The 15,000-nt window shown below is 40.4% G+C and overlaps 1 protein-coding gene across 9 annotated transcripts in view; it reads left to right on the top strand.

Annotated features, from left to right (window-relative positions):
* camk2d1 (calcium/calmodulin-dependent protein kinase (CaM kinase) II delta 1) overlaps positions 1 to 15,000 on the top strand; it is a gene marked incomplete at its 5' end in the record, with an annotated part of 118,020 nt that overhangs the window by 32,737 nt on the left and 70,283 nt on the right. For all 9 annotated transcript variants that reach the window (XM_079805820.1, XM_079805815.1, XM_079805822.1 and 6 more), the window contains one exon: positions 8,589 to 8,648. In XM_079805820.1, the coding sequence (XP_079661946.1) occupies positions 8,589 to 8,648 (60 nt within the window). The remainder of the gene's footprint in view (positions 1 to 8,588; positions 8,649 to 15,000) is intronic.

The raw sequence follows: 15,000 nt of genomic DNA, 5'->3' as shown, positions 1-15,000 counted from the left end.
CACGCACACTCACTCACTCACACACACTCACTCACACACGCGCACTGCTGCACTCAAACACACACACACACTAGGGTGACCACCCGTCCCGCTTTCCGTTGTACCGCACAGCATTTTCACCCCTTGTCCCGCACGCCGCATATTGAGAAAATGTCCCGCATTTTCATTAGTCTGTTCGTTTTTAATGATCATATTAAGAAAACATGCATGCATTATTTAGCTTTTTTTAAGGAAGCACTTTATTTATTCTTTTTGCGGCATACATTTTCACCTATATTTAATAGCTTCGTATAGTAACATCCCGCCTTACACAAATACAACAGCTGTTTTTAAATCCAGGGGTTGAAAAGAAAGGAGCACAGTCACTAGTTGGTTGTGACGGCTGTCAATCAAAATGTGGAGCGGTGATTCATTCCATGTGTTCCCAGTCACAGAACAAATGGATAATTCGGTAAATTAAAATTTTACAAGTCGGCATAACAGCAAAAAAAAGAGAGAACATTTTCTTAGTAAAGACTGGGCTAGGACAGATATCTGGGTGAGGCCATTAGAAGGGGATAGTGAAAGAGTGTTTTTCAGTCTATGTAAAAGCAGACTGTCAAATAACTAATTTCATGTTGTTTTATATTTTATTTGTTCATTATTTATTTTGTTGGATTTTAGTTGGACTTGGTCAGAACTGTTTCAAAAGTAGTTTTCTACATGATGCCTGCTGCCTTTGGGCTCAGTGATGTTGAATTTAAATGACAAAATGCAAAATAAAGACATGTTATGTTCCAATGCAATGGTGTTTTCTGGAAGGGACTAAAGAACAAATTAGCTGAAATGTAGAATACACATTTTTTTAAGTTAGATAGACATTATATAACCGTTTCAGGTTATGTTTTAGTGTTGGTAACATGTCCCACATTGTCCCACACAAACTGAGTAATCGTCCCACATTTGGTTTGTTTGATGGTGGTCAGCCTAACACACACACACACACACACACACACACACTAACTCACACACTATTCTATCATAACATACTGATTTATGTGAAACCATTGTAACTATAAAGATTAAAGGTCAGATGTTTTTGTAATGCTCCCTGTGTGTGTGTGTGTGTGTGTGTGTGTGTGTGTGTGTGTGTGTGTGTGTGTGTGTGTGTGTGTGTGTGTGTGTGTGTGTGTGTGTGTGTGTGTGTGTGTGTGTGTGTGTGATGGGTAGGTTTAGGGGCAGGGGCAGTGTGTGTGTGTGTGTGTGTGTGTGTGTGTGTGATGGGTACGTTTAGGGGAAGGGGCAGTGTGTGTGTGTGTGTGTGTGTGTGTGTGTGTGTGTGTGTGTGTGTGTGTGTGTGTGTGTGATGGGTAGGTTTAGGGGCAGTGTGTGTGTGTGTGTGTGTGTGTGTGATGGTTTGGTTTAGGGGCAGTGTGTGTGTGTGTGTGTGTGTGTGTGTGTGTGTGTGTGTGTGTGTGTGTCTGTTCGGCCAAGAGTAAGCAATCATCAGTGTGATCTGCAATTGATTGTGTAGCTTATTGTGTGAGCTGTATGTGTGCATCATTTCTTTTAATGGATCATTAATTGTAATAATGATGTATTATTAATTCTATATATTACTGGCAAACATTCAAGTGCTCTGAAATCATGTGATGCCTTTAATAAAGCCTTGAAAGTGTGTTCTGCCTCTACTAGAGCAGGTTTTCCTGCATTATCTCCTCATATTCTCCAGTGTTGCGGCTCCTCTCTTCCCATTCTGTCAGTAACGCTCTGTTTACTTCCTGTCTCTATGAAGCCCCGCCTTCTGAAAGCACACTGTGCTCTGATTGGTCGGCTGGAGCGGTGTGTTGTGATTGGTCAGGGGGTTCAGAAACAGTGCTTAGTATGCTCAATCTAAAGAAAGTGTTATGACCCTGAAATCATTAGACCAGATCCAGATCCGGTTCAGATCCATATATTCTACATTTCTATTGTTAAACAAACATTTACATTTCACGTCATTCAGCAGAAGAAACACTTAAACACTTAAACACTTAAACACTTAAACACTTAAACACATAAACACTTAAACACTTAAACACTTAAACACTTAAACACTTAAACACTTAAACACTTAAACACTTAAACACATAAACACATAAACACATAAACACATAAACACTTAAACACATAAACACTTAAACACTTAAACACTTAAACACATAAACACATAAACACATAAACACATAAACACTTAAACACATAAACACATAAACACATAAACACTTAAACACTTAAACACATAAACACATAAACACATAAACACTTAAACACATAAACACTTAAACACATAAACACTTAAACACTTAAACACTTAAACACATAAACACATAAACACATAAACACATAAACACTTAAACACTTAAACACATAAACACATAAACACTTAAACACATAAACACATAAACACTTAAACACATAAACACTTAAACACATAAACACTTAAACACTTAAACACTTAAACACTTAAACACATAAACACATAAACACTTAAACACTTAAACACATAAACACTTAAACACATAAACACATAAACACATAAACACTTAAACACATAAACACTTAAACACATAAACACTTAAACACATAAACACTTAAACACTTAAACACATAAACACTTAAACACATAAACACATAAACACATAAACACTTAAACACATAAACACATAAACACTTAAACACTTAAACACATAAACACTTAAACACATAAACACATAAACACTTAAACACATAAACACATAAACACTTAAACACATAAACACTTAAACACATAAACACATAAACACATAAACACTTAAACACTTAAACACATAAACACATAAACACATAAACACATAACCACTTAAACACATAAACACATAAACACATAAACACATAAACACTTAAACACATAAACACATAAACACTTAAACACATAAACACATAAACACTTAAACACTTAAACACTTAAACACATAAACACATAAACACTTAAACACATAAACACTTAAACACATAAACACATAAACACTTAAACACTTAAACACATAAACACTTAAACACATAAACACATAAACACTTAAACACTTAAACACTTAAACACATAAACACATAAACACTTAAACACTTAAACACTTAAACACATAAACACATAAACACTTAAACACATAAACACTTAAACACATAAACACATAAACACATAAACACTTAAAAACTTAAACACATAAACACTTAAACACTTAAACACATAAACACATAAACACATAAACACATAAACACTTAAACACATAAACACATAAACACTTAAACACATAAACACATAAACACTTAAACACATAAACACTTAAACACATAAACACATAAACACTTAAACACATAAACACTTAAACACATAAACACATAAACACATAAACACTTAAACACATAAACACTTAAACACATAAACACATAAACACATAAACACATAAACACTTAAACACTTAAACACATAAACACTTAAACACATAAACACATAAACACATAAACACTTAAACACTTAAACACATAAACACTTAAACACATAAACACATAAACACTTAAACACTTAAACACATAAACACTTAAACACATAAACACATAAACACATAAACACTTAAACACTTAAACACATAAACACTTAAACACATAAACACATAAACACTTAAACACTTAAACACATAAACACATAAACACTTAAACACATAAACACATAAACACTTAAACACTTAAACACATAAACACATAAACACTTAAACACATAAACACTTAAACACATAAACACATAAACACTTAAACACTTAAACACATAAACACATAAACACATAAACACATAAACACTTAAACACATAAACACATAAACACTTAAACACATAAACACATAAACACTTAAACACTTAAACACTTAAACACATAAACACTTAAACACATAAACACTTAAACACTTAAACACATAAACACATAAACACTTAAACACATAAACACATAAACACATAAACACATAAACACTTAAACACTTAAACACATAAACACTTAAACACATAAACACATAAACACTTAAACACTTAAACACATAAACACATAAACACTTAAACACTTAAACACTTAAACACATAAGCACATAAACACATAAACACTTAAACACTTAAACACATAAACACTTAAACACATAAACACATAACCACTTAAACACATAAACACATAAACACATAAACACATAAACACTTAAACACATAAACACATAAACACTTAAACACATAAACACATAAACACTTAAACACATAAACACTTAAATGGTAAATGGTAAATGGACTGCATTTATATAGCGCTTTTAACAGACCTACGGCCATCCAAAGCGCTTTACATTTTTGCCTCACATTCACCCATTCACACACGCATTCATACACCGACGGCGGTGTCAGCCATGCAAGGCGCCATCCAGCTCGTCGGGAGCAGCTGGGGTTAGGGGTCTTGCTCATGGACACCTCGACACTTGGTCAGGTGGAACCGGGGATCGAACCACCAACCTTCCGGTTTGTAGACAACCTACATGAACCACTGAGCCACTGCCGCCCCCCGTAAACACATAAACACTTAAACACTTAAACACTTAAACACATAAACACTTAAACACATAAACACATAACCACTTAAACACATAAACACATAAACACATAAACACTTAAACACATAAACACATAAACACTTAAACACATAAACACATAAACACTTAAACACATAAACACTTAAACACATAAACACATAAACACTTAAACACATAAACACTTAAACACATAAACACATAAACACATAAACACTTAAACACATAAACACTTAAACACATAAACACATAAACACATAAACACATAAACACTTAAACACTTAAACACATAAACACTTAAACACATAAACACATAAACACATAAACACTTAAACACTTAAACACATAAACACTTAAACACATAAACACTTAAACACTTAAACACATAAACACATAAACACATAAACACATAAACACATAAACACTTAAACACTTAAACACATAAACACTTAAACACATAAACACATAAACACTTAAACACATAAACACAAACACATAAACACTTAAACACTTAAACACTTAAACACATAAACACTTAAACACATAAACACATAAACACTTAAACACTTAAACACATAAACACATAAACACTTAAACACATAAACACATAAACACATAAACACATAAACACATAAACACATAAACACTTAAACACATAAACACTTAAACACATAAACACATAAACACATAAACACTTAAACACTTAAACACATAAACACTTAAACACATAAACACATAAACACTTAAACACTTAAACACTTAAACACATAAACACATAAACACTTAAACACATAAACACTTAAACACATAAACACATAAACACATAAACACTTAAACACTTAAACACATAAACACTTAAACACTTAAACACATAAACACTTAAACACATAAACACATAAACACATAAACACATAAACACTTAAACACATAAACACATAAACACTTAAACACATAAACACATAAACACTTAAACACATAAACACTTAAACACATAAACACATAAACACTTAAACACATAAACACTTAAACACATAAACACATAAACACATAAACACTTAAACACATAAACACTTAAACACATAAACACATAAACACATAAACACATAAACACATAAACACTTAAACACTTAAACACATAAACACTTAAACACATAAACACATAAACACATAAACACTTAAACACATAAACACTTAAACACATAAACACATAAACACTTAAACACTTAAACACATAAACACTTAAACACATAAACACATAAACACTTAAACACTTAAACACATAAACACTTAAACACATAAACACATAAACACTTAAACACTTAAACACATAAACACATAAACACTTAAACACATAAACACTTAAACACATAAACACATAAACACTTAAACACTTAAACACATAAACACATAAACACATAAACACATAAACACTTAAACACATAAACACATAAACACTTAAACACATAAACACATAAACACTTAAACACTTAAACACTTAAACACATAAACACTTAAACACTTAAACACTTAAACACATAAACACATAAACACTTAAACACATAAACACATAAACACATAAACACATAAACACATAAACACTTAAACACTTAAACACATAAACACTTAAACACATAAACACATAAACACTTAAACACTTAAACACATAAACACATAAACACTTAAACACTTAAACACTTAAACACATAAGCACATAAACACATAAACACTTAAACACTTAAACACATAAACACTTAAACACATAAACACATAACCACTTAAACACATAAACACATAAACACATAAACACATAAACACTTAAACACATAAACACATAAACACTTAAACACATAAACACTTAAACACATAAACACATAAACACTTAAACACATAAACACTTAAATGGTAAATGGACTGCATTTATATAGCGCTTTTAACAGACCTACGGCCATCCAAAGCGCTTTACATTTTTGCCTCACATTCACCCATTCACACACGCATTCATACACCGACGGCGGTGTCAGCCATGCAAGGCGCCATCCAGCTCGTCGGGAGCAGCTGGGGTTAGGGGTCTTGCTCATGGACACCTCGACACTTGGTCAGGTGGAACCGGGGATCGAACCACCAACCTTCCGGTTTGTAGACAACCTACATGAACCACTGAGCCACTGCCGCCCCCCGTAAACACATAAACACTTAAACACTTAAACACTTAAACACATAAACACTTAAACACATAAACACATAACCACTTAAACACATAAACACATAAACACATAAACACTTAAACACATAAACACATAAACACTTAAACACTTAAACACATAAACACATAAACACTTAAACACATAAACACTTAAACACATAAACACATAAACACATAAACACTTAAACACATAAACACTTAAACACATAAACACATAAACACATAAACACATAAACACTTAAACACTTAAACACATAAACACTTAAACACATAAACACATAAACACATAAACACTTAAACACTTAAACACATAAACACTTAAACACATAAACACATAAACACTTAAACACTTAAACACATAAACACATAAACACATAAACACTTAAACACATAAACACATAAACACATAAACACTTAAACACTTAAACACATAAACACATAAACACATAAACACATAAACACATAAACACTTAAACACTTAAACACATAAACACATAAACACATAACCACATAAACACATAAACACATAAACACTTAAACATTTAAACGCATAAACATTTAAACACTTAAACATTTAAACACATAAACACTTAAACACTTAAACACTTAAACATTTAAACACTTAAACACTTAAACACTTAAACATTTAAACACATAAACACATAAAGGGCCCTATTTTAACGATCTGAAACGCAAGTGTCAAAGCGCGAAGCGCAAGTAACTTTGTGGGCGGGTCTCGGCGCTGTTGCTATTTTCCCGGCGGGATAAATGGCTCTTGCGCCCGGCGCAAATCTAAAATTGGTTGGTCTGAAGTAGCTTCATTATTCATAGGTGTGGTTTGGGCGTAACGTGAATAAACCAATCCGAGCGTCATCCAACATTCCCTTTAAAAGCAGGTGCGCAAGTTCCATTATGGATTGCTATTATTATGGCGTATTTACCAGGCGCACGCCAGGAGCGGTTCACAGCCGAGGAGACTGATGTTCTTGTAAGAGCAGTGAAAGACAGAGAAGTGAAGTTGTAATGTTGTACATTATGGTAAAGGTGATTTCACAGTCTTTTTTTTTTTCAGTCTTTCAGTTTTTTCAGTTTTTCAGTCGATTTTTTTTCCTGGTTCTTGACGGACAAACCAATTTGTCAGATGTCCTTATATACATATATGTCTTGCCACTATTGGGCAAACAGGTCTTATCCTTAATTATTACAATTAGCCTGAATAATTTGTAAGCTACATTTATGCCTATTTTTTCACATCTTCGTGGCACACCACAATGATTTCCGTCATCTCATGTGTTAATATTTTTTTAGTGTAACAATTTATGATTTGCAAAAATAACTGTTGCATCTGTGTAGATTACATGAGCAAAGTGTATGCGCGTTGTGCACGCTATACATTATGGTCAAGCATGCGCCCTTAAAATAGCATAATGAACAACGCGCAGCGCGCCACTGACCTTAGACTAGGTTTTTTCTGGTCAGTGGCGCAATTGTTTAATGGAACAGCAAAATAGCCCCAGGGATTGTTTGCGCCGGAACACGCCTCCTTTTTTGCGCTGAACCGCCCAGGGAGCGCAAGTTCATCCACTAGTTTAGCGACGTGCTTCTGTGGAGGGAAAAGCGCGCTTTGCGCGGGTGCAAAACAGGAATGACACATGCGTCGGTGTACAAAGTCAATTGCGCTGGGTGCAAGATAGGGCCCTAACACTTAAACACTTAAACACTTAAACACATAAACACTTAAACACTTAAACTTCTCTTCTGTTTCTGTTGTAGATCACCAAAAATTGGAACGAGAGGCCAGGATTTGTCGTCTGCTCAAACATCCCAACATCGGTGAGTGCCACCACACACACACACACACACACACACACACACACACACACACACACACACACACACACACACACACACACACTGCCCCTAAACCTACCGATCACAGGAGACTGTGCAGTTCACTTTCTGTGAAAAAAACCTCATTCTGTGATTTATAAGCATTTTGAAAAGTGAGGACATGGGGAACGTCCTCATATTTCTCCCTCTTTTTGTAATACCCATGTCATTATACACATTTGTGTCCTGATATTTCACAAAAACATGCCCACACTCTCTCTCTCACACACACACACACACACACACACACACACACACACACACACACACACACACACACACACACACACACACACACACACACACACACACTCACACTCTCTCTCACACACACACACACACACACACACACACACACACACACACACACACACACACACACACACACAGAGAGACTCACTCTCTCACTCACTCACACACACACACACACACACACACACACACACACACACACACACACACAGAGACTCACTCTCTCACTCACACACACACTCACACACGCGCGCGCACACACACACACACACAAACACACACACACACACACAAACATATATATAAAGCCTTAAAGTTCTGCATAATTAAGGGCGTGGCCACTTTGAGTGACAGGTGCCGTTTGTCTGCTGTCTGTTAGTCGTCACCTCAGCTCCGCCCACGTCCCGCCATTTTCTGTTATCCGGGAGTGACACACGATCACAAGATGGCCGCCAGCTCGACCCTTCTTCACGCTTCAGAACTCTCTTCAGATCCACAGGCCATATTGTTTTACAGTCTATGGTTTAGACTGAATTATCGATCCTTTTGATTTGGGAGCGGATATGGGTTGACTCTCAGTGATTCATCCCGATTTCCTGACCTGAAGCTGCTAAAAGCGTCCAGGCTCATGTTCAGCCCCCGCTCCTCCACAGCTGCAGATCACCGGCGTGGGCAGTAATGATGGCCATCACACACACACACACACACACACACACACACACACACACACACACACACACACACACACACACACACACACACACACACAGCTACACATAAGAGGAACAATTCAGCATCACATTCCCACCCCCATATCCTCGTCTTCTGGAGAACTCAGAGCCAGTGAAACTATCCAATCGGCTTTGGTTTCCCGACGTCTTAATTTTACTTGAAAAAAATCATCTTGTCTTTTTTGGCACAAATGTGACTCCATATTTAAGGTATGAATATAAACCCTGTGGTTTTCCCAAACTATCCGAGGGTTTTCTCCTCTCCGGAAAGCCATTCTCTCTCTGTTACCGTGGCAACAGGTTTGAGTAACCGACTGTAGATGAGATATTTGTAGAGGGGGATTCCTCCCTCTCTCTTTCTTTCCTCATGTTATCCATCAGTATTACTACAGCAAATGGTCCAGCCTTTCGCTGGCTTTGATCTGTTATCCGTCTGTCCTTCCATCCATCCATCCATCCATCCATCTGTTATCCGTCTGTCCTTCCATCCATCCATCCATCCATCTGTTATCCGTCTGTCCTTCCATCCATCCATCCATCCATCCATTCATCCACCCCGTTCGTCCATCCATCCATCCATTTATCCATCATGTTCATCTAACCAGCCATCCATCCATCCTTCATCCATCCCGTACATCCATCCATCCATCCATCCATCCATCTATCCATCCATCCATCCATCCATCCATCCATTCATCATGTTTGTCTATTCAACCATTCATCCGTCCATCCATCAATCCTGTTCCTCTATTCCTCTGTCCATCCATTCATCCATCCTGTTTGTCCATCCATCCATTTATCCATCCATCCGTCCATCCATCCATCCATCGCATTTGTCCATTCATCCATCCTGTTTGTCGGTTCATCCATTCATCCATCCATCCATCCGTCCATCCATCCATCCTGTTTGTCGGTTCATCCATTCATCCATCCATCCATCCATCCGTCCATCCATCCATCCGTCCATCCATCCATCCGTCCATCCATCCATCCATCCATCCCATTCGTCCATTCATCCATCATGTTCATCTAACCAGCCATCCATCCATCATCCATCCCATTCGTCCATCCATCCATTCGTCCATCATGTTTGTCTATTCATCCATTCATCCAACCTGTTCATCTAACCAGCCATCCATCCATCATCCATCCCGTTCGTCCATCCATCCATTCGTCCATCATGTTTGTCTATTCATCCATTCATCCAACCAACCTGTTCATCTAACCAGCCATCCATCCATCCATCCATCCTGTTCATCTATTCATCCATCCATCCATCCACCCATCCCCAATCCGTCTGTCCTGTATTTATTTTTCCCGATTATTGCTCTGTTATTCTCTAGTTCTTTACGTTCCAGTGAATTGTCAGTCTTGTACAGTCACTGGAAAGAACTCACTTCCCTGTTCAACAGTAAAGTGGAGATCTCACTGATAATAGTCCCAGAACCCCCTGTGCTCGCTCCAGTGTTCTCCGTTTACAGAGCGGAGACCTCACTGATAATAATCCCAGAACCCCCTGTGCCTGCTCCAGTGTTCTCCGTTTACAGAGAGGAGACCTCACTGATAATAATCCCAGAACCCCCTGTGCCTGCTCCAGTGTTCTCCGTTTACAGAGCGGAGATCTCACTGATAATAATCCCAGAACCCCCTGTGCCCGCTCCAGTGTTCTCCGTTTACAGAGTGGAGACCTCACTGATAATAATCCCAGAACCCCCTGTGCCTGCTCCAGTGTTCTCCGTTTACAGAGAGGAGACCTCACTGATAATAATCCCAGAACCCCCTGTGCCCGCTCCAGTGTTCTCCGTTTACAGAGTGGAGACCTCACTGATAATAATCCCAGAACCCCCTGTGCCTGCTCCAGTGTTCTCCGTTTACAGAGCGGAGATCTCACTGATAATAATCCCAGAACCCCCTGTGCCCGCTCCAGTGTTCTCCGTTTACAGAGTGGAGACCTCACTGATAATAATCCCAGAACCCCCTGTGCCCGCTCCAGTGTTCTCCGTTTACAGAGCGGAGATCTCACTGATAATAATCCCAGAACCCCCTGTGCCCGCTCCAGTGTTCTCCGTTTACAGAGAGGAGACCTCACTGATAATAATCCCAGAACCCCCTGTGCCCGCTCCAGTGTTCTCCGTTTACAGAGCGGAGATCTCACTGATAATAATCCCAGAACCCCCTGTGCCCGCTCCAGTGTTCTCCGTTTACAGAGTGGAGACCTCACTGATAATAATCCCAGAACCCCCTGTGCCTGCTCCAGTGTTCTCCGTTTACAGAGCGGAGATCTCACTGATAATAATCCCAGAACCCCCTGTGCCCGCTCCAGTGTTCTCCGTTTACAGAGTGGAGACCTCACTGATAATAATCCCAGAACCCCCTGTGCCCGCTCCAGTGTTCTCCGTTTACAGAGAGGAGACCTCACTGATAATAATCCCAGAACCCCCTGTGCCCGCTCCAGTGTTCTCCGCTTACAGAGTGGAGATCTCACTGATAATAATCCCAGAACCCCCTGTGCCCGCTCCAGTGTTCTCCGTTTACAGAGTGGAGATCTCACTGATAATAATCCCAGAACCCCCTGTGCCTGCTCCAGTGTTCTCCGTTTACAGAGCGGAGATCTCACTGATAATAATCCCAGAACCCCCTGTGCCCGCTCCAGTGTTCTCCGTTTACAGAGCGGAGATCTCACAGATAATAATCCCAGAACCCCCTGTGCCTGCTCCAGTGTTCTCCGTTTACAGAGCGGAGATCTCACAGATAATAATCCCAGAACCCCCTGTGCCTGCTCCAGTGTTCTCCGTTTACAGAGCGGAGATCTCACTGATAATAATCCCAGAACCCCCTGTGCCCGCTCCAGTGTTCTCCGTTTACAGAGCGGAGATCTCACAGATAATAATCCCAGAACCCACTGTGCCTGCTCCAGTGTTCTCCGTTTACAGAGCGGAGATCTCACTGATAATAATCCCAGAACCCCCTGTGCCCGCTCCAGTGTTCTCCGTTTACAGAGTGGAGATCTCACTGATAATAATCCCAGAACCCCCTGTGCCCGCTCCAGTGTTCTCCGTTTACAGAGCGGAGATCTCACTGATAATAATCCCAGAACCCCCTGTGCCCGCTCCAGTGTTCTCCGTTTACAGAGTGGAGACCTCACTGATAATAATCCCAGAACCCCCTGTGCCCGCTCCAGTGTTCTCCGCTTACAGAGAGGAGACCTCACAGATAATAATCCCAGAACCCCCTGTGCCCGCTCCAGTGTTCTCCGCTTACAGAGCGGAGACCTCACTGATAATAATCCCAGAACCCCCTGTGCCCGCTCCAGTGTTCTCCGTTTACAGAGCGGAGATCTCACTGATAATAATCCCAGAACCCCCTGTGCCCGCTCCAGTGTTCTCCGTTTACAGAGCGGAGATCTCACTGATAATAATCCCAGAACCCCCTGTGCCCGCTCCAGTGTTCTCCGTTTACAGAGCGGAGATCTCACTGATAATAATCCCAGAACCCACTGTGCCCGCTCCAGTGTTCTCCGTTTACAGAGCGGAGATCTCACTGATAATAATCCCAGAACCCCCTGTGCCCGCTCCAGTGTTCTCCGTTTACAGAGCGGAGATCTCACTGATAATAATCCCAGAACCCCCTGTGCCCGCTCCAGTGTTCTCCGTTTACAGAGCGGAGATTTCACTGATAATAATCCCAGAACCCACTGTGCCTGCTCCAGTGTTCTCCGTTTACAGAGCGGAGACCTCACTGATAATAATCCCAGAACCCCCTGTGCCCGCTCCAGTGTTCTCCGTTTACAGAGCGGAGATCTCACTGATAATAATCCCAGAACCCCCTGTGCCCGCTCCAGTGTTCTCCGTTTACAGAGCGGAGACCTCACTGATAATAATCCCAGAACCCCCTGTGCTCGCTCCAGTGTTCTCCGTTTACAGAGTGGAGACCTCACTGATAATAATCCCAGAACCCCCTGTGCCCGCTCCAGTGTTCTCCGTTTACAGAGCGGAGATCTCACTGATAATAATCCCAGAACCCACTGTGCCCGCTCCAGTGTTCTCCGTTTACAGAGCGGAGACCTCACTGATAATAATCCCAGAACCCCCTGTGCCCGCTCCAGTGTTCTCCGCTTACAGAGAGGAGATCTCACTGATAATAATCCCAGAACCCCCTGTGCCCGCTCCAGTGTTCTCCGTTTACAGAGTGGAGATCTCACTGATAATAATCCCAGAACCCCCTGTGCCCGCTCCAGTGTTCTCCGTTTACAGAGTGGAGATCTCACTGATAATAATCCCAGAACCCCCTGTGCCCGCTCCAGTGTTCTCCGTTTACAGAGCGGAGACCTCACTGATAATAATCCCAGAACCCCCTGTGCCCGCTCCAGTGTTCTCCGTTTACAGAGCGGAGATCTCACTGATAATAATCCCAGAACCCCCTGTGCCCGCTCCAGTGTTCTCCGTTTACAGAGTGGAGATCTCACTGATAATAATCCCAGACCCCCCTGTGCCCGCTCCAGTGTTCTCCGTTTACAGAGAGGAGACCTCACAGATAATAATCCCAGAACCCCCTGTGCCCGCTCCAGTGTTCTCCGTTTACAGAGAGGAGACCTCACAGATAATAATCCCAGAATCCCCTGTGCCCGCTCCAGTGTTCTCCGCTTACAGAGCGTCGACCTCACTGGTAATAATCCCAGAACCCCCTGTGCCCGCTCCAGTGTTCTCCGTTTACAGAGTGGAGATCTCACTGATAATAATCCCAGAACCCCCTGTGCCCGCTCCAGTGTTCTCCGTTTACAGAGCGTCGACCTCACTGGTAATAATCCCAGAACCCCCTGTGCCCGCTCCAGTGTTCTCCGTTTACAGAGTGGAGATCTCACTGATAATAATCCCAGAACCCCCTGTGCCCGCTCCAGTGTTCTCCGCTTACAGAGTGGAGATCTCACTGATAATAATCCCAGAACCCCCTGTGCCCGCTCCAGTGTTCTCCGTTTACAGAGAGGAGACCTCACTGATAATAATCCCAGAACCCCCTGTGCCCGCTCCAGTGTTCTCCGTTTACAGAGCGGAGATCTCACTGATAATAATCCCAGAACCCACTGTGCCCGCTCCAGTGTTCTCCGTTTACAGAGAGGAGACCTCACTGATAATAATCCCAGAACCCCCTGTGCCCGCTCCAGTGTTCTCCGTTTACAGAGAGGAGACCTCACTGATAATAATCCCAGAACCCCCTGTGCCCGCTCCAGTGTTCTCCGCTTACAGAGAGGAGACCTCACTGATAATAATCCCAGAACCCCCTGTGCCCGCTCCAGTGTTCTCCGCTTACAGAGA

Source organism: Gobio gobio (assembly GCF_949357685.1).
Source record: "Gobio gobio genome assembly, chromosome: 2".
NCBI classification, from domain to species: Eukaryota; Metazoa; Chordata; class Actinopteri; order Cypriniformes; family Gobionidae; genus Gobio; species Gobio gobio.
This window is presented reverse-complemented; position numbering and strand designations above follow the sequence as displayed.